General features: G+C 41.9%; 1 protein-coding gene across 1 annotated transcript; it reads left to right on the top strand.

Annotated features, from left to right (window-relative positions):
* The first annotated feature begins 878 nt into the window (after positions 1 to 878).
* Positions 879 to 14,456, top strand: DSEL (dermatan sulfate epimerase like). Its single transcript, XM_059706330.1, has 3 exons — positions 879 to 1,266; positions 2,282 to 6,834; positions 11,416 to 14,456. Exon 2 carries the CDS (start codon positions 3,187 to 3,189, stop codon positions 6,823 to 6,825), a length of 3,639 nt encoding a protein of 1,212 aa, XP_059562313.1. The 5' UTR covers positions 879 to 1,266; positions 2,282 to 3,186; the 3' UTR covers positions 6,826 to 6,834; positions 11,416 to 14,456.
* Positions 14,457 to 21,714: the final 7,258 nt, after the last annotated feature.

Raw genomic sequence — 21,714 nt, 5'->3', positions numbered from 1 at the left:
GTGAGGAGTTCAATAGGTCGAGTATAACAGGATTCACAGCTGCCTTAGGATTCCCTAACCCTAGAATTGCAATACCTGTCATAGTAACCAAGGGACTCCGTCTTCGCCAGCCATGGGTCTTTACTCCAGTTTCCATTTCTTTAACAAGAAAAGAGGTTCCTTCCACCTGCTTGTCACCCACATTTCCATATTTATGCTGCCGGAGAAATGATTTCAATCCATAAAGCTAATGAATATTTTTTTGGCTCCCCCTGATCTTTAGCATCTGTGGCCCTGAAGTCACTCTCCTTTTACTCTGGAGCACTGATTTTGCTTTCCTATATGACAGCAACTTCAGCCAGACTGCCTGTCATCCCTCCCCCGCCTCCCCCCCCCCCCCCCCCCGCCCAGCCCTCGCTCTTCCTAAAGGGTGAAGGCTGACACCCACCGCCTCACCCACCAGCCCCCGCTTCTCCCATTTGTCCTCAAGCCCAGCGCTTCCTCCATCTTCCTCCCACCCCGCGCCCTGTTACAGTGGTCCTCGCCCCATAACCAAAGGGACTGGCAGGCGGGCGAGAACTTCAGACACTCACACACCCCAAGTCCCGGCTGGCAGATCCCGTGGTCCCGGAGGCCCGGCGGCCGCGGCAGCCGGGACCGCGCGGACCGCGAGCCCCTCCCGATAGGAGAGGAGAGCGCTCGGCTCCGCCCCGGCCCCGCCGTCGCCCGCTCCTGTCCCGCCCCCAGCCCCGCAGCCCCAGCACCCAGTCCCTCTGGCCCCGCCCCGGCCCGAGGCCCCGCCCATCCCGACTCGTGTCTCCTCCTCGCCCCCCCAGCCCGAGGCCCCGCCCAGGCCCCGCCCCTGTCTGGTCCCGCCCCGCCCCCGGCCCGCGGAGCTGTCTCTCGCCTCCTGGGCCGCGCGGCCGGAGCTGGCACGAAGGAGCGGCGGCAGCGGCGGCGGCTTCGGGCATCGCGGCTTGGGGACGCCGGCGCTCCGCTGGACACGGCGTCCCCGAGAGCGCCCTCCGCGCGCGGACCTGCCTCCCGTGGTCCCGGGCGGCCCGGGGACGTCCGGCGTTCCCCGAGGGCAAGCGTGTCCGCGCGGGGTGGGGGACCAGCGCGGGGCTGCAGCCTGTTGGAGCTCGGGGAGCGCGGGGTCCGGGGCTCCGGGGACCTTGCGCGGAGCCGCACGGCCAGGCCTCCTGCGCACCGCAGTTCTCTCCAACTCCCCGCCTCCGCCGCATCGGGGCCCAGCGCCGCCGGAGGACCCTGTCCGGATCTGCGAAGGTAAGTGGACTTGACCATTCAGGGGTCTTCTGTCCCCAAACCACCGCCGGAGTTCGCGGAGCGGGAAGCGCAGGATGGGGGCGGCACGTTCGTAGGAAGCGTATTTAAAAAAATGCAACAGGCGGGGCCGAGCAGGAAAACTCCTCGGGTTAACGTTTCCCACGGAGAGGAGACTTGTCCAGGACTGAAACTTGGGTAGGTTCTTCCCATCCGAAGACTCGCAGGGACTCCTTAAGTCTGGGTCTGAGCTCCCTCTGCTGGTTCCTTATGAGGATGGAAAGCGAGGCTACAGGTGAGAGGTGGGAGCGGAACTGCCCTTCTCTGCTCCCACACATTGTCATGATTTCTCCTTCGAGGGAAGTGACTGGTCCCTTACTGGGACACCTTCTGATCCCATGAAAGCTAAACCCTCAGACGGAATCTAAAAAGGTCCTTGCAACTTTTGCTTTTCATCGCTGAGTCGTTTGTGCCTGAAACAACAAGAATCATAGCAGGACTCACTGGGTAAACTGCATTCGAATAAAAACATTGTATTTATTTTACATTTTAAATTAAATCTATTGGGGTGACATTGCTTAATAAAACTATATAGGTTTCAAGTGCACAATTCTATGATACATCATGTGTATATTGGCTGTGTGCCCACCACCCAAAGTCAATCTTCCCTTAGTCACCATACACTAGAACCCCTCTACCCCTCATTACCCCTCACCCCCTTAAAACATTTTAAATGGCTAAAGCCAGCCACAGTTAAAATAAATACCGTCGGGCAAGGTTATATCTTGTAGCTGCTTGTCATCTGCCACTATTCTTTGTTATCCTAATGTGTGCATTTAAAAGTATAATAGTAATAAAAAAAGAATCAATTGAATAAACTTAGATTGTATTTAATAACAGATTTATTGTGATTCCGAAATTTCTGTCCAGTACACGAATTGAGATATCAGTTTATATCCACTCCCAGCATACCTGTAGCCTCAGAGAATTTCTTTGTGTTTTTTTTTTTTCCTCCCAGAAAGGAATGTCATGAAAAAGGAACAGAAAAGAGCCGTCATTGTTGGTGAAAGGGGAGTTTTCTTTCCCCGCTGGTGGTTACTTCATGATTGGAAGAGATGTACCTAGGTGGCTGAAGAGATTAGATTTTTCTAGCTGTACAGATGAAGCTGATAAAAGAAGACATGAAAATGCTTCCTCTGGGTCATAATCGGCTGATAAGTAAGAAGGCCTGAAAAAGACAGATTTGAAATGAGGGCAGGAATTTTGAGATTTTTTAAAACCAGGTAGGACTTTGGACACTTATTGAGGATGTTTTTCTCCCAAAAACGAAGAAGAAAAAATTCTCAAAGCCAGAAGTGTAAAAAGTTGAGAAGAAAAACAACCGAGTCCACCCCAAGGATTTCAGACTTCGTCACTTTCTTTGGGTAGACACACACACAAGGGCATCACTCACGTTTGGTGATTTTATTCCGGCGATGGTTTCCTATGCTAGGAATGACTTCATTTGGAGTTTGGAGTGCTTTTTTCTTCCTTTTTCTTTTTCTTTTTCTTTTTAAACAGTGTGTGTTGACACTTCATGTTAAATTTATGCAAAGGAAGTAAATCCTAAAGTCATAGTATGTTTGAGTCTGTATACCACTGTTTGCTCTGTGATATGGAAAAACTAGAGGATTTAACATTCCTTGAAATTTTATTGGAAGCAAAACTGTGTTAGAGACGCAGATATACAGTGTAAGTTTTCTCTTTTTGGCAATCGTATTTGCTTTGAAGGAGCCAACTATCAGCTGGATTTCACAGCATAAGCGATTTATAGTCTTTGTTTTATCAAGGCCTTAAATGGGTGTTTTATACTGAGCAGATGGGAACCACATTGAGCACTCTGTTTGACATGATTGCCTAAGGAAAGGAACTCCCTGATGGATCATGGCGTTAATGTTTACAGGACATTTCTTATTTTTAGCATTAGTGATGTTTGCTTTCTCAACTTTTGAGGAATCTGTAAGCAATTACTCTGACTGGGCAGTTTTTGCAGATGATATAGATCAGTTTAAGACACAGAAAGTGCAAGATTTCGGGTCCAACCAAAAGCTGAAAAAAAGTATGCTTCATCCAAGTTTATATTTCGATGCAGGAGAAATCCAAACAATGAGACAAAAGTCTCGCACAAGCCATTTGCATCTTTTTAGAGCTATTAGAAGTGCAGTGACAGTCATGCTGTCCAACCCAACATACTACCTACCTCCACCCAAGCATGCTGATTTTGCTGCCAAGTGGAATGAAATTTACGGTAACAATCTGCCTCCTTTAGCACTGTACTGTTTGTTATGCCCAGAAGACAAGGCTGCCTTTGAATTTGTCTTGGAATATATGGACAGGATGGTTGGCTACAAAGACTGGCTAGTTGAGAATGCACCAGGGGATGAGGTCCCAGTTGGCCACTCCTTAACAGGCTTTGCCACTGCCTTTGACTTTTTATATAACTTACTAGATGATCATCGGAGACAAAAATACCTGGAGAAAATATGGGTGATTACCGAGGAAATGTATGAATATTCCAAGGTCCGCTCATGGGGCAAACAACTTCTTCATAACCACCAAGCTACTAACATGATAGCACTGCTCACCGGGGCCTTGGTGACCAGGGTAGAAAGAGAATCTAAAGTAAATTTATGGAAACAAGTTGTAGTAGATGTGATGGAAAAGACCATGTTTCTGTTGAATCATATTGTTGATGGTTCTTTGGATGAAGGTGTGGCGTATGGGAGCTACACAGCTAAATCAGTCACACAGTATGTTTTTCTGGCCCAGCGCCATTTTAACATCAACAACTTGGATAATAACTGGTTAAAAATGCACTTTTGGTTCTATTATGCCACCCTTTTACCGGGCTTCCAAAGAACTGTGGGTATAGCAGATTCCAATTATAATTGGTTTTATGGTCCAGAGAGCCAGTTGGTTTTCTTGGATAAGTTCATCTTAAAGAATGGAGCTGGAAATTGGTTAGCTCAGCAAATTAGAAGGCACCGACCTAAAGATGGACCAATGGTCCCCTCCACTGCCCAGAGGTGGAGTACTCTTCACACTGAATACATCTGGTATGATCCCCAGCTCACCCCACAGCCTCCTGCTGAATATGGTACTGCAAAGATGCACACATTCCCTAACTGGGGTGTTGTTACTTATGGGGCTGGGTTGCCAAATACCCAGACCAATACCTTTGTGTCTTTTAAATCTGGGAAACTAGGAGGTCGAGCTGTGTATGACATAGTTCACTTTCAGCCATACTCCTGGATTGATGGGTGGAGAAGCTTTAACCCAGGACATGAGCATCCAGATCAGAACTCATTTACTTTTGCTCCCAATGGGCAAGTGTTTGTTTCCGAAGCTCTCTACGGACCTAAGTTGAGCCACCTTAACAACGTATTGGTGTTTGCGCCATCACCCACGAGCCAGTGTAATAAGCCCTGGGAAGGTCAACTGGGAGAATGTGCACAGTGGCTCAAGTGGACCAGTGAGGAGGTTGGTGACGCAGCAGGGGAAATCATTACTGCCTCTCAACACGGGGAAATGATATTTGTGAGTGGGGAGGCAGTGTCTGCTTACTCTTCAGCAATGAAGCTAAAAAGTGTGTATCGCGCTTTGCTTCTCCTAAATTCTCAAACTTTGCTAGTTGTCGATCACATTGAGAAGCAAGATGATTCCCCAATAAAATCTGTCAGTGCCTTCTTTCATAATCTGGATATTGATTTTAAGTACGTCCCATATAGGTTTATGAACAAGTATAATGGCGCCATGATGGACGTGTGGGATGCACACTACAAAATGTTTTGGTTTGATTACCATGGCAATAGCCCCGTTGCTAGTATACAGGAAGCAGAGCAAGCTGCTGAATTTAAGAAACGGTGGACCCAGTTTGTTAACGTTACGTTTCAGATGGAATCCACAATCACAAGAATTGCATATGTCTTTCATGGGCCATATGTCAATGTTTCCAGCTGCAGATTTACTGATAATTCCAACGCTGGACTTCAGATTTCTCTCAACGTCAACAATACTGAACATGTTGTCTCCATTGTAACTGACTACTACAACCTGAACACAAGATTCAGTTACCTGGGGTTTGGTGGCTTTGCCAATGTGGCTGATCAGGGCCAAATCACCCGATTTGGTTTGGGCTCTCAAGCAATAGTAAGGCCCGTAAGACAGGATAAAGCTATTTTCCCCTTTGGATTTAAATTTAATTTAGCAATTGGGTTGATTTTGTGCATTAGCTTGTTGATTTTAACTTTTCAGTGGCGGTTTTACCTTTCTTTTAGAAAGCTAATGCGATGGATCCTAATACTTGTTGTTGTCTTGTGGTTTATCGAGCTCCTGGATGTGTGGAGCACTTGCACTCAGCCCATCTGTGCAAAATGGGCAAGGACGGAGATGGAGGCCAGCACGAAGTCTGTGTCTTCCCAAGGGCACCACGTTGATCGTCCCGATGTTGTCATTACCTCACTTCCTGGTTCAGGAGCTGAAATTCTCAAACAACTATTTTTCAACAGTAGTGATTTTCTCTACATCAGGGTTCCCACAGCCTACATTGATATCCCTGAGACGGAATTTGAAATTGACTCCTTTGTAGACGCCTGCGAATGGAAGGCATCAGATATCCACAGTGTGCATTTCCGTCTACTCCGAGGCTGGCTGCAGTCTTTAGTCCAAGATACAAAACTGCATTTGCAAAACATCCATCTGCATGAATCCAGTAGGGGTAAACTGGCCCAATATTTTATAGTGAATAAGGACAAGAAAAGAAAATCGAAGAGGAGAGAGTCTTTGTCAGAACAAAGAGGTAGAATGAAAGGCGCCTTTGATAGAGATGCTGAATACATTAGGGCTTTGAGGAGACACCTGGGTTACTTCCCGAGCGCACGGCCTGTGCTCAGTCTAAGCAGTGGGAGCTGGACCTTAAAGCTTCATTTTTTTCAGGAAGTTTTGGGATCTTCGCTGAGGGCATTGTATGTAGTAAGGGACCCTCGGGCGTGGATTTATTCAATGCTGTACAGTAGCAAACCAAGTCTTTACTCTCTGAAGAATATACCAGAGCGCTTAGCTAAACTGTTTAAAGTAGAGGGAGGTAAAGGCAGATGTAGCTTAAATTCGGGCTATGCTCTGGAGTATGAATCATTAAGGAAAGAATTATCAAAACCCAAGTCCAACGCAGTCTCCTTGTTGTCTCATTTGTGGTTGGCACACACAGCAGCAGCCCTGAGAATAAACGCAGATTTGCTACCTACCAGCTACCAGCTGATCAAGTTTGAAGATATTGTGCATTTCCCCCAGAAAACCACTGAAAGGATTTTTGCCTTCCTTGGCATCCCTTTGTCTCCTGCTAGTTTAAACCAAATATTGTTTGCCACTTCCACGAACCTTTTCAATCTTCCCTATGAAGGGGAAATATCACCAAGTAATACTAATGTTTGGAAACAAAACTTGCCTAGAGATAAAATTAAACAGATTGAAAACATCTGCTGGACACTGATGGACCGTCTAGGATACCCAAAGTTTATGGACTGAGTGCTGCAGGTCAGCAGAAATTTGCACTAATACTTTCCAACCCAATTTGTGGACATGAATTAGAAGAGTTTGTTTATTCTTGTAACTGTGTGTGTGTGTGTGTGTGTGTGTGTGTGTGTGTGTGTGTGAGAGAGAGAGAGAGAAAGAGAGAGAGAGAGAGAGAGAGAGAGAGAGAGAGAGAAGAGAATGTGTGTGTTCAGTTAATTACTTGCACAGAGAGATTGTTTTAAAAATAGACACCATATTTGGTGGAGCACAATTTAATTTTTATGTCACTACTTTCTTGCCTTTGTTTCTGAATTGTGTTCTGCTAAAGTGCTTCCACTACAGAGTTACAGATGAAGTTCTATTGTGGTCAGGAAATACAGGAAGATTTTTAAAGTTTTTGTCTTAACTCTCTTCATCTGCAACTGTGCTGATGTGTCCTGGAACCTCAAAGACTGCTCAAGGCCTTCAGTGGCTGTTTTACCCAAGCATCTCTTGCTTTTAAGATGGACTACAGAGGTTCCTTAGCTTTTTATAAAAGGTCTTCTAACATGTTTATCCTGCACTAGAAAATAAATCCTTTACTGTGTATAATGTTTAGTGATATCACTGGGGAAATGGTGGAAACTTCTGTCTGAACTATAGGGTTCCTTCTATAAAATACAGATGGACATACAGAAGGAATATGGTTTTTTGCAGATCAGAAACTGACCTAAACAGCCTCCTTAACGTTTTCTCCTTTGAAGTAATGGAATCAGTCTTTGCATAATCCGGGTGCCAAGGGCTGGTGGAGTATTTTGGACCTGCTTGCCTGTGTAAAACTCCTTTCTTTGTATTGCCTCCTTGAAGCCACAGCTGCTAGCATCACACCACTCCCATCCTGTCCCTTTTGTCACTGTCATGCAGAATCAGTCGCAGTTACTGATGGCTAAACTCCCTGTATTTTCCAGGATTCCCCCCCCCCCCGATGATTAATTTTGCATTAAAGCCTAACACAGACTTAGAATGAAACTTCTTTTTGTGGAATTATCACTGTATGACTCAAAGGAAGCTGAGGCACCACGGGCTGCATTTTTTTTTTTAGACTAGAAGCAGAGTTGGAAAACTGCCTGACTTGTCTCGCATCCTTTGAATGAGTTTACAGACTGCCAGTGTGGGCAAATGGGAGATGATGTCAGAGGCATCTGTTTCCTTTACCATCTGCATCTTATTAGAAATGTCGTCGTCATTGAATGCGGTTCATTTTCTTTTGGTAGACGCTGGAATCCAAATGCTGTGCCAGTAGAAGCCAGTGGAGTAATTACAATGTACTGGATGAAAACTATTAGGCAGTGTGGAGACTTGATGAAATCTCTGTACAGATTGCAGTCTTCTTCCTGATGTTGCAAACTGTCGTTTCCCCCAAGCTCTCTAACACTTGGGCGTCTGTTATTCTGACCTAGATAAAAGTGGTTCTTTCTCAGTACTTTGTTATTGTGACAGAATGTGCCTGCAGAGTGATAAAGCTGTGGATATGTTCCATTCCAGCGAAACCTCACTTGGCTGTCATTTCCGCCCATATAGTGTGAATGAATGCAGGCCACTCCTACTCTGCTTATATACTCGATTTTCTTCCCGGACTCCCATGACTTTTTCTCTACAATGTCAAAATGAATGAAAGTCATATTAACATAGGTTGAGAGGGCAGCTAAAGACCTGAATCTACACTGTTATTGCCAAGGAAGACAATAACCTTCCTATTTGAGGGTTATCAACAAGCATGTAAAATTGCTACACAGATGTTAACAATATTTTCATAATTGGTCAGAGTCTCAGTGTTTGCTTTCGGTTCCCAGGATGTGGGATCTCAAATGAGATCCAATAAAAAGGCTTTGGGTTGGCAGTAATATCAGGTCTGATCAAGGTAAGAATTAGACATGCGTAGGTAACAAATAAGAAAATGGAAGCTATACCACTGTCTTTCTTTTAAAATTTTATAGAAATGTGCCCATGGGCAGAAGAGAGCCATTCATTCAGTACGTGGAGGAAAGAAGGGGAAAATGAAAGAGTAGTTCTGTGAATGAATAAGGGAACATGTTATTGATAGCTAATGAAAGTGACATGGTTAATAAAATGAGCTCACAGTGTATCCTAACTTGCACCTCCTCCTCCCCCAGCAATGTCAAGGTGAATTTTCCTGTCCCTGTACTCACCCCCTCCTGCCCCAAGGGAAAGTTTGCTGAAAGAGAAGACCTATTTGCAGATGCTCCTGTGAGGAATATTCTATGTGGAGAGGCATTGAACATACATGATATGTTCATGCTTGGGGACCCCTGCCTTGTCATCTCAATACCTAAGGTGACTGACCCTCCCCAAACACCCAGGTCCTACACTCTTAGGATGTTACCTAGGAAAAAATTTGACCAGATTCTACACTTACTCTTATCATCTTAAAAATAAAGCAGCAATGATCACTATTGTGACACTTCCAAAAGAAACAAAATGTCCTCTGTAAATTTGATCCCTTCATTAACTTCCCCAAACTTCAGTCCAGTTGAGATAAAAGCCTTTATTAAAATAAGAGCATTTAAGTCTTGAAACTTGGAAAGAATGTGTTTTGCTGGCACAAGTAACATAAGTAAATATAGTGATAATCTGTTTTTCCAAAGTGGAATAATGTTAATTACTCATTTTGGATGGAATGTGCTCTACCCAGAGTTGAATTTACTGTAATAAAAATTCCAGGAAGGATAGGAAATGGGAGAATCTGTTCAGGAGAAAAAAATAAGATAAATCTATGAATGCAGTTTAATTTATATAAACCTGGAGAGGCACAAGTTTTAAGCAGATGACACAAGGATGCATATATATAAGGCCTAGACCCCATATATTGGACATTTGATTGACATTTTTATTTAGACAGGAAGAAGTATTACTACTGGCAAGAATGGGATGGTTATGTCAAATTCCTAGGCATGGAAGAGGACTGGTCACATCACCCGCAGTGAATATATTCAAACAAGAACTACTCCACACACACGTATGTTTTGTTTCTTCTGTGGATGTGCTACCCTCTTTTGGCCACTTGTAATTTATGTCATTTGTCAGTAGAGTTTGGGGTGCGTCATCATAGATCCCAGACAGTCCTGATATATAAAGAATATCACATTCAATTTTCTATGAGTAAATATTAACAATGATTTAAAAAATTGCTATGTTTGATCATAAACTAGTTCATTGGGACTACATGTATAACAAGACTCCTCTCTTACTAAATAAAAAGCTATAAGCAAGTTGGCCATGGTTGGGATAATTTGTAATAGCCCTCTTCTTTAGGTCTTGGGTAACTGTTAGGATTCTGTATGGAGCTGAGAAGGCAGACAATGGGAAATGCAGTTGAATATTGACATATAGTCCTACACTTTCAGCCACTAAACTTGCAACATTCAGTGGTGGGCAAGCCTTGCTTCTACTCTTCTAATTTAATTCCAAGTTCTGTCTCTGACTTGCACTGTCTTCTGCATTCATCTTCCCAACTTACTAAATGGCAAGAACATCCCTATACTATGTATTTGTGCTCTCCATCTGTCCCTCCTGCCACTGGTAAGATCTTCCAGTATGATCTCTCTAAAAAGAGGTTCTTGCAGGTTGCTTGAGACATTCTAAGTCAGTGGTGCATGAGGTTGGCACAGGGAAGACTTTTTTTTAAAGGGATGTAGCATCTATCATGAATTAATCTCAATATGTGCTACAAATTGAACCATAAGTTTTCATGTATCTCATTACAATCTTCACAAGAACTCTCTATGGTACTTATTTACAGATAAATTTGAAATCCATATTATCTCTATGGGGAATATGCTTTGTGAAATAATGTTGAGTGAATTTACAATTAATTCATTGTTTACCATACTTTTTTTTTGGCTATGTCCAGGTATTGATTAGCATGAGGGAAGAACACAAAAATTGGTTGACTATGACCCTACTCTGTAGGGAATTGGCAATCTCTAGAGACTTCAGAATTTACCAAGGGGAAGAGAGGCAGGAAGGTAGAGATGACCACTGGATGAAAGGCATCAGAAAGTCTTATCTGTCCTGTAGTTGACACGGTTTATTTGTTTCTGAAACTGCAGTTATGAGGGAAGAGTAGTTTAAAGAGGGAGTTTTTGGTAAATTTGGATAGAGATCACCACCTATTCTTATTTAGGTTTTGACTCTATAGTTGGCAATGACACCTGCCATTGATTTCCAAAGAGACATGCAAATAGAACAGAAGCACTGACACTTGCCCTCTTCCTATTGCCTCTCACTCAACTTCCCCAGCACATTTACTACAAAGAAATTCGGCCCGTCACTGAATACCAATGTCCTGAAGAGCACATGGTCTGCGGAGTTCATGCTGGTTATTGCTGGTAATGACAGGAAGAATAACTCAGTGCATTTCATCTTATTCACTTTAATGCCATACATACCAAAGGATTATCTCAAAAATTAATCTATATACAATAATGTTTTCCTGGTAATTCACATGTCATTCACACATATAATTTGGGTTGGACTAAAAGTACCTTATCCTCTGCTTGGTGCTTTGTACATTTGGATGCTTTCTGTCTTCCATGGCTGTAGGTGAGGACCCAGGAGCAAATCCCAGAGCCTCCAGCCAGAAACTCAGCCTCCCAATGAAAAGTACACCTCTGCATTGGGACCAAATGCCACAGACCTGTGAGAGTGGGGCTCATAGTCTTTAAAGACAGGGATTCCTTTGCTATGGTTGGGGTTTTTTTAGATATTGCTGTCCACACCCTGCTATGGTTCACTGTATGTGAATTAGAAAACACTATTGTGTTGATCCTGGAGTATGCCAGCTGTGCTGCACTTGTGTATCAAACCGTGGGCATTATGGATATGCAAAATAGGTTCCTCTGTGATATTGATCAGTTTCTGTGGCCAGAGGTGGGACTTAGCATCAGAATTCATATACTCAACATTCTATAATCTGGTGCCAGGCATCAAAGATCTGAAAGATATTAAAATGAACACAAGTATACATGTCATCTACTCTGAGAAAATGCACAGTTAATTCTGACTTTCCATGATCACATTTTGTTTCCACCAACTACCCCAGAGGTGAATGTTTATCCTGCATGTTCTGTTTACCATTCCCTGGATTGTCTTTATAGCTCCACTACACACATCTCTCCTTATGAACGTATTGTAGATTTTTTCATGTTTTGCAACTTTTTGTAAACAGTAACATATTGCATATATTATTGTGCAACTTGCTTTGCTTTGCCCAAAATTTTGTCTAATGCATCTTGATTTTGTAGGTGGCCACTTATTTTCAACATGGTAGTGTTCCATTATGTTCTATATATAAGAATGTTCTGTCTTTTGTTTGTACCCGGAACCTTCCCACCCACTCCCACCCCAGCCTCCTCCCTAGTATATGTATCCAGGGCTGAAAGCTCACCCTTGGCTATTCTAGACAATGCCAAGGTATTATTTCTCAGATTGTCTGTACCAATTGACACTCCAGCCATCATAGGAAAGTTTCTGTTGTTCCCAATGTTCTCTTGTACTTGACAGTTTCAGAGTTTTTAATACTTTCCTGTCTGGGTATCACATTTTTGTTTTCATTTGCACTTTCTGACTATTAATGACATATAGCCTATATGCACCTGAGCATGAGCACATGCACATGTATAGTCACCCTTATTGTTTTCCATCTGTAGTTTGTAAAATGAAGTCCATGTTCGTGTCTTTTATCCATTTTTCGAGTTCATTTTTTCTTATTAATGCATTGAAGTTTGTCATATATTAATAATAGACTTTGTCATATGTGCTATGAATAACTTCTTTGCTTCTATTTTCATGATGTTTGTACTATGATTTGTGTAATCTATTTCGCTACACAGGTGTCTTTGATTTGAATGTAAGCAAATATGTCAGTGTTTTCTTTTATTATTTATAGTTTTTTGTCTTATTGAATCTTTTCCGGAGTCTTGGCACTATAAATACCCTCCTCTCTTTTCCTCTAAACCTTTTACTACTTTTATTGGACGTCTATTGCTGTATAACAAAATTACCACAAACTTGATGGCTTAAAACAACACAGTGATTATGTCAGAGTTCCTGTGGGTAGGAACTGTGTGTTCAGCCTCTCGCAAGGCTGCCATCAGGCTGCTGGCTGGCACTGGAAACTCGTCCGACACTCACCTGGAGAAGCATCTGCTTCCCAGCTCCTTGGCTATTGGCAAGATCCAGTTCCTCGTGGGTTCTTGGACTAAAAGCCTTAGTTCTTTTCTAGCTTTTGGCTGAAGACCACCCTTAGTCATGACCACATGGGCTTCTCCGTATGACAGTTTACTTCATGCAAGCCGGGATGGGAGCGAATCAGTAGAGGAACTACCAACTACTATAACAATGTAGCTCAATTGGAAGTGACACCCAATCAGCGTTGGTTAGAAGCAAGTCACAGGTCCTCACACCGAAGGGATTATATAAGATCATGAATACCAGGTGTAACAATGGGGGTCATTTTAGAGCTTATCTGCCATAGATTTTTGTCTTTTAATATTTCAGGATTTAATCTGCTTTATGTTAATTGTTGTGATGATTCTGAATTTTTTTTTCCTTATGAATAAACCTGTTATCCTAGACTGAAAAGATTGAAACCCCTTTCTTTCCCACTACCTTTCAATGCTATCACTACAACATACCAGGTTGTCTATTTTGTATGAGTCTATTTCTGAGCTCTCTACTCTATTCCACTAGCAAATTTGATAAAGCCACTGACAATACCACACTGTCTTAATTACTATAGTCATTTTGTTAGCCTTGAAATATGGCAAGGCAAGGCTTTTTATTTTCTTTTTCCTCATTTTGTCTTAGATTTTCTTAAGCCTTTATTCTTCCATGTGCATAGTTTGCACAGTTTCTCAAAGCTTACAAACAAGGTACATGTTCATTGTAAATGCATTAAATCAACTTTGAGAGAATTGACCTCTTTACATTAATTAATCTCTGTTCATGAGCATGGTATGTCTCTCCTATATAATACTTATTAATCCTTTGATAGATGTCTCTGAGCACTTTATATTGTTATTACAGTAGGTGACATTTGTTAATTATATGTTCAATTATATATAGAAAAAGAATTGATTTTTGTGTATTTGTATTATATCAGGGACCTTATTAATTCTTCTTACTAATTTAATAATTGACTTGTAAATTCTTTTGAAATAAATGGTTTTGCAATTGTAATTTATGAGAATTATGAGATTTCCTTCCTCTTACTCGTAACTTTTTAATGTTCTTACTGCATTTGTTAGGACCTCCTGTAAAATTCTGAAAGGGTTTGGTGATAGTGAGTGTTCTTGTACTGTTCCTATGAGAATGCAGTGCTTCCAGATATCACCACTGAGCAATGGATGCGGTGTGTATTTCATAGACTCACCTTATCTGGATGTGGTACTCCTTTCTAGTCCTGCTTTGGTAAATGACTTCTTAACATCAATGTATAGTAGGATTTATTCAGTGCTTCTGATGCATTTATTGTGATAGTTGTATGTTTATTTGCCTATATCTGTTAGTGTGAAAATATCTGTATTATATGAAAAAAATATTTTATTTTGAGATTAAATCAAACTTGGTTGGCTATGATAAAATCAGCCTGAGAGTGATTCATTATATTTGTGTATGTAGCTGGATTGAGTTTGTTAATAATCAATTGAAGATGTTTACATCAACCTTTGTCATTTTCTCATACTGTACTGATCTAATTTTGAAGTCAACATTTCTTTCACATAGGTGGACTTCCGGGGAGAACCAAGATGGCGGCATAGGTTAACGCCGGAGTTTGCCGCTTTGAACAACTACTTCAAAAGTGAAACTAAAACACGGAATGGACATCACCCAGAACCACAGGAACGCTGGCTGAGTGGAAGTCCTACAACTAGGAGGAAAGAGAAACGCATACAGACACTCAGAGGAGGCGCAGTGCTGAAGTCAAATTCTGAGGTGCGGAGTGCGCGGAGCGGGCTGGCGGCGGAGGGCGTGGTTGTTGTTTTCAATCGGGAGGGAGTCGCAGACTCTGAGCTCCAGATACAGGCGAGTCTTTAGGGACCCAGACTCAAACGGGAGAAGCGGGACTGTCTGGCTTCGGTCAGAGCGAGTGCAGCTTTCTCTCCGAGCTTTGCAGCGGGTGCTGGGACTCAGAGAGGCAGAGCCCCTGGGGACAGGACTGAGAGCCGCCATAACTGCTCTCTCCGGCCCACCCTGTTGATCCTGTGTGACCCGCCCCGCCCAAGCCCTGCACAGAGGCATTTACCAGATAGCCTCAGGCAAAGGCTAGATTAGCAGCTCCCTAGAGGACAGAAGTTCTCTCACTGCTGACACAGCTGATTCTCATAGCCACTTGGCCTGGAGGTCAAACCCTCCCTGGAATTAGCTACAACAATCAAGATTTATCTATAAGACTGCGAACAAAGACCACTAGGGGGTGCACCAAAGAAGCATAACAAAATGCAGAGACAAAGAAACAGGACAAAATTGTCAATGGAAGAAATAGAGTTCAGAACCACACTTTTAAGGTCTCTCAAGAACTGTTTAGAAGCTGCCGATAAACTTAATGAGATCTACACGAAAACTAATAAGACCCTCGATCTTATATTGGGGAACCAACTAGAAATTAAGCACACACGGTCTGAAATAACGAATATTAAACAGACGCCCGACAGCAGACCAGAGGAGCGCAAGAATCAAGTCAATGATTTGAATTGCGAGGAAGCAAAAAACATCCAACGGGAAAAGCAAAATGAAAAAAGAATCCAAAAATGCGAGGATAGTGTAAGGAGCCTCTGGGACAGCTTCAAGCGTACCAACATCAGAATTATAGGGGTGCCAGAAGATGAGAGAGAGCAAGATATTGAAAACCTATTTGAAGAAATAATGACAGAAAACTTCCCCCACCTGGTGAAAGAAATGGACTTACAGGTCCAAGAAGCGTGGAGAACCCCAAACAAAAGGAATCCAAAGAGGACCACACCAAGACACATCATAATTAAAATGCCAAGAGCAAAAGATAATGAGAGAATCTTAAAAACAGCAAGAGAAAGTAACTCAGTTACCTACAAGGGAATACCCATACGACTGTCAGCTGATTTCTCAACAGAAACGTTGCAGGCCAGAAGGGAGTGGCAAGAAATATTCAAAGTGATGAATACCAAGAAGCTACAACCAAGATTACTTTATCCAGCAAAGCTATCATTCAGAATTGAAGGTCAGATAAAGAGCTTCACAGATAAGGAAAAGCTAAAGGAGTTCATCACCACCAAACCAGGATTATATGAAATGCTGAAAGGTATCCTTTAAGAAGAGGAAGAGGAAGAAAAAGGTAAAGATACAAATTATGAACAACAAATATGCATCTATGAACAAGTGAATCTAAGAATCAAGTGAATAAATAATCTGATGAACAGAATGAACTGTTGATTATAATAGAATCAGGGACATAGAAAGGGAATGGACTGACTATTCTTGGGGGGGAAAGGGGTGTGGGAGATGTGGGAAGAGACTGGACAAAAATCGTGCACCTATGGATGAGGACAGTGGGTGGGGAGTGAGGGCGGAGGGTGGGGCGGGAACTGGGAGGAGGGGAGTTATGGGGGGGAAAAAAAGGAACAAATGTAATAATCTGAACAATAAAGATTTAATTAAAAAAAAACAGGAAAAAAAAACATTTCTTTCACATAAAATAAGTTGAAGATGTTCTATTTTTCTATTCTGTAGAAGTGTTTGTGTAAGATTGGAGTGATCTAATACTAGAATGTTTGTTACAACTCATTTTTAAACCAGCTGACTGTTGTGTTTTCTATGTGTGAACATTTTGACTATGTGTACAATTTGATGGTGATAGGCTTATTTTATTTAGCTCGCCTATTTAATTTGAAGCCTATTTTTGGCAAGTTATGTTTTTAAAGGATTTGTTCTTCTTTTTAAATTTTCCACATTTATTGACCTAAATTTGCTCAAAAGGCATTCTGCTGCCCCTCTTATTTTCCATCTTCCCACCCCCTGGTTCATCGCTGCTTTGTTCAGCTGTGTCCATATGGGTGTGAAAGAAATGGGAAGCTGGGTTGACCAGATGGTTGTTGTTTGATTGTGAGATGACAGAAGAAAAGAGTGTGAGGAGAGTTGTTTGCAGGTACTCAGTACAGAGAGAAAAGAGGCTCATGAGAAACCCAGGAGACACTGTTGTAAAGGATTTAGATTCTAGTGGCACCAAAGACTGTTGGAGTGGACATCCTCCCTGGCAAGAATATGGGAAGGAAGCAATGCTCAAAGAATATAACCCATGGATTTGAGATCATTGAGGCATTGAAATTATTGCTAATAAATATAGGGCAGCAACTCTAAAACTCTTTTGGGAACAGTTTGTACTCTTAAAAATTATTGAGTGCTCACAAACCATTTTGCTTTATATGCATGAAGCCAATATTTAACATATTCTACCTCAGAACTGAGGATTTTTAAATATTCATCTATAAGTTTATTTTTAAAATGACACCAATAAAGCCATGATAGCATGATATGCCATAGCATTATTATCTGTTAAAAATGACTGTATTTTTTAAAAGCAAAACAGTTGTGAAAGAGTGTCACCGTTTTACATTTTTACAAATGATCCTAAATGTTTGGCTGTTAGACTACATCTGGACTTTCATATCTGCTTCTGGATCACATAAGGTGCTTAGCTTCTGGAAAATCTGAGAATTGGGGGGCGGCAGGGGCAGGGAGAGTGTTAAAATAAATTTTTTTGCAATACAATATACATAGTTTCACAAACCCTGTGAAAATGTCTCAGGACCACCGTCCCCCCCCCCCACACACACACACACATGAACGGAGCATAGATTGAGGGTCACTGGATAACACCTGATACAGGAAGTGATTCAATGAAGACATCTGGTTATTGGAAGGATCACCCATATGTGATGTGATCAAAAGATATATCTAGTATAATTGTGAGGTTAAAAGAGCATTGAAAATAATTATTTAAACTATATATTAATTCTGGAATTGTTGCAAGCAAACTAGGACATTGGATGGATATTGAGGTTACAAATGATAATGGCAGAAGTGGAGGAAAGCAGTGAACCAGGAGATGAAACCCTTAAGAGTAAGTGAAGTGGAGAAGGACTGCACACAGGCGGATGATGAAGGAATGGCATAGTCCAGTGGCCAGTGTCAGTGCTGGTTACTTTTTGTGAGTGGGAATGACAATTATCTAGAAACTGAAAAAGAAGCCAAAGGACGCCTACGCCACCTTGAAAACCAATTCAAAGTACAAATGCTGTTACTTTCCTTTTATTTCATTCCTTAAACTCCAAATTATTTCTCCCTAAAGTCTGTCCTACCTCTACTAATAAATTGGGGGGACAAAGAAATCCAGGAAAGAAAATAAGAAGTCTAAAATTCCCTGGGACTAAATCAAAAGCTTTTAGGACAACTTCCAAACATAAACTGAAGAAAAGAGCGATAATCTGATGTGGCCAAAATGTGCTTCTCACTGGTATAAAGTGTCACTACAGATGACTAGTCCTGCCGAACTCAACAAATGACACTTGTCTACAGGGGCTAGAATCCCATGCTTATACTATTTCTGTGCAGGTCACATTGGTGACCCATACACAAAGAGCCAGTTCATTTTAGGCCATCCTTTTTTCCCCCCTTAATTTTATTCTCAAAAGCACAACCTAGACCATTGTTATTATGTCTAGAAAAGTGATCTATATTAGGTACATATTAAGCACAAACCACCCATCCCCACCCCCTGAAAAACCTATTAGTTACTTCTGCTGAATCTGAATTAGCAGCCTGAAACTCCCTCTCAAGGCAATTTTATTTCAGGTATTTTCTCATCCTTTTTTTTTTAAGATTTATTTTTATTGATTTCAGAGAAGAAGGGAAAGGAAGGGAAGGGAAGGGAAAGTGAGATAGAAACATCAATGATGAGAGAGAATCATTGAGAGGCTGCCTCCTGCAGGCCCCCCACTGGGGATCGTGCCCTGACCGGGAATTGGACCTGGAACCCTTCAGTCCGCAGGCCAATGCTCTCTCCACTGATCCAAACCGGCCAGGGCCTCATCCTTTTTGCACACATATTGCTTGCAGGGTCATGCTGAACCAACTTTCAAGGCCTCTCTACTTTCAAATGTTGAAGAAGAGGGAGGGGTTATGCGTCACTTAACTTTCACAAATGTGCTGAGCTCACTGTGTCCAGCATACTAGTATATCTTAAGCCAATAGGCACCCACATATATTAACCTTAGGTTATGTTAACATTGTATCTTTTGTTTCTTTTTTTTGTTTGTCTACACATTAGGGAGTAGAAAGTAGCTTCTATATAAAGAACAATTCAAAAGTCAATACAATTGATCAAAAAATATAAACACTATCAATCTCATTATTAATCATATAAATTCAAACAAACAGAAAATCAGTATTGTATCTTAGTCTACAAACCAACAAAAAAGAAAACATATTAGTAAATATAGCAAAAAGTAAATAAATGGCTATAGCTTTGCTAATATAAGTGTACTCTATTCTTTATTAAAAGCAATTTGGATATTTACCAGATATTTTTAAAATCCTGTTTTTCACCACCAAAGATTTCCTTTGGCCCAGAATTTCTATTTCAAACATCTTACCCACTAGGAAAACAAAAAAGAAAAATGTAGGAAGATGTACATGTAAGTATGTTCATTATGGCATGAATTATAGTATCAAGACAAAAAACTTCTAGCCCAGCTGGCATGGCTTAGTGGTTGAGTGTCGACCTATGAACCAGGAGGTCACTGTTCGATTCCATATTCCTGGTCAGGGCACATGCCTAGGTTGCAGGCTTGATCTATTCAATTAATCTAAAACATAAATTTTAGAAGAAATTATTTAGAGGTTTGATAATTAGACTTATTTTGAGAGTTTTCTTTTTATAAATTACTAGAGGCCCGGTGCACAAAAATTTGTGCACTCGGGGGGGAGGGTCCCTCAGCCCAGCCTGTGCCCTCTCACAGTCTGGGACCCCTTGGGGGATGACCATCTGCTCTCTGAAGCCTGCTCCCCAGAGGATTGGGCCTAAGATGGCAATCAGACATTCCTCTGGCAGCCCGGCAGCCCTCGGGGGATGTCCACTTGCCAGCAGTGAGCAGACCTAAGCTGCAGTCAGACATCCTTAGCTCTGCTGAGGAGGCAGGAGAGGCTCCCACCACCAATGCTGTACTGGCAGCCATCAGCCTGGCTTGTGGCTGAGCAGAGCTCCTCCATGTGGGAACGCACGGACCACCAGAGGGCAACTCCTGCATTGAGCATCTGCCCCCTGGTGGTCAGTGTGTGTCATAGTGACCAGTCATTCCCAGTCTTTCTGCTGTTAGGGTCAGTTTGCATATTACCCTTTTACTATATAGGATAGAGGCCTGGTGCATGGGTGGGGGCCGGCTGGTTTGCCCTGAATGGTGTCCCAGATCAGGGTGGGGGTCCCGCTTGGGTGCCTGGCCAGCCTGGGTGAGGGGCTGAGGTCTGTTTTCAGGCAGGCCAAGCCTGTAACTGAAGCTCCCAGTCTCTCCTTTTTTTCTTTTTTTTTATTCTGGGATTTATTTAACTTCTGTAATTGAAACTTTGTTGCGGCTCCAGCTCTGATGGATGCCGGCTGGCTGAAAGCAGGTACCTGGGGTTTGTTTAGCTTCTATAATTGCAACATTGTTGCATCCGGAGCTCAGAGACAGTCCGCGGGGAACCTTGGCTTCCTCCATCGCTGGGGCAACCAAGCCTCATGTTCACTTCAGCAGCGTGGCTGCCGGCCACCATCTTGGTTGTCAGTTAATTTGCATATCACTCTGATTAGCCAATGGGAAGTGTAGTGGAGGTATGGTTAATTAGCGTGTTTGTCTATTATTAGATAGGATAGAGGTAGGAACACATTTAATTTCTTTCTCCCTTCTTTCAATGACCACTTATGAAATGACAATTATGGCTAAAGTGAACAAGTAATAAGGAAAGTGATCCAGATTATTCCAGGAAACATCTAGAAAATTAAAATGGCCAGAAAACAACCCAATCTAATCCTCTTAGCCCATCCAATGGCCAAAAGTAAGCAAAGTAAGCACCAGAACCAAATTAGACAATGAGCTGGGTTGTGAAGAAAAGAGGACGTAGTATATCAGAATTACAGTTTTCAACCGCTGTCCCTCTGGACTTACTATTCCACATTCTGTTTTTAGGATAGGATTCTCCTACTGTCCTCGCTTCCCATATAGAATGGATGGCAATGACAATGAATGATGGCAGTGAATTCTCCTCAGGTGTAGCTTGTTTACTTCTGAGTGCACCATGTGAGCTGCTTTTAAGAGGGGTCCATTGCAACAGACCCATACATGGCTAGGCCAAAGGGCTTTTAGGCTCTTAGATAGTTTTTACCCTTTTCTTATTAGTCCCTATTTGACCATAGGATGTTTAGAAGTGTGTGTTAAGTTTTCAAATATTTAGAATTTTCCTCTCTAGCCTCTTATTGAATTTATTATTTAATTTCATTGTGGTTGGAGAGGATTCACTAGGGACTCGTTTATGCCTAAAATATGATCTATCTTGATAAATGTACTTTGTGAATTTGGAAAGACTTAATATGTTAATACTGTTAGGTGAAATTGTCAATTAGGTAAAGTTAGCTCATAATATGTATATTATTACTAATTTCTCTTCCGTCTAGAGGACTTGCTTAAAATTTCTTATAGTATAGCTGTACTGACAAAGCATTTTCTCTCTCTCTCTCTCACTCTGTCATTGGATAATATTTTTATTTTGCTTTAATTTTACTGGACATAAAAATCTAGGTTGAAAATATTCTTGCCTTTTGAAATGTTATTATAA

This window comes from Myotis daubentonii, chromosome 8 (assembly GCF_963259705.1).
Source record: "Myotis daubentonii chromosome 8, mMyoDau2.1, whole genome shotgun sequence".
NCBI classification, from domain to species: domain Eukaryota; kingdom Metazoa; phylum Chordata; class Mammalia; order Chiroptera; family Vespertilionidae; genus Myotis; species Myotis daubentonii.
This window is presented reverse-complemented; position numbering and strand designations above follow the sequence as displayed.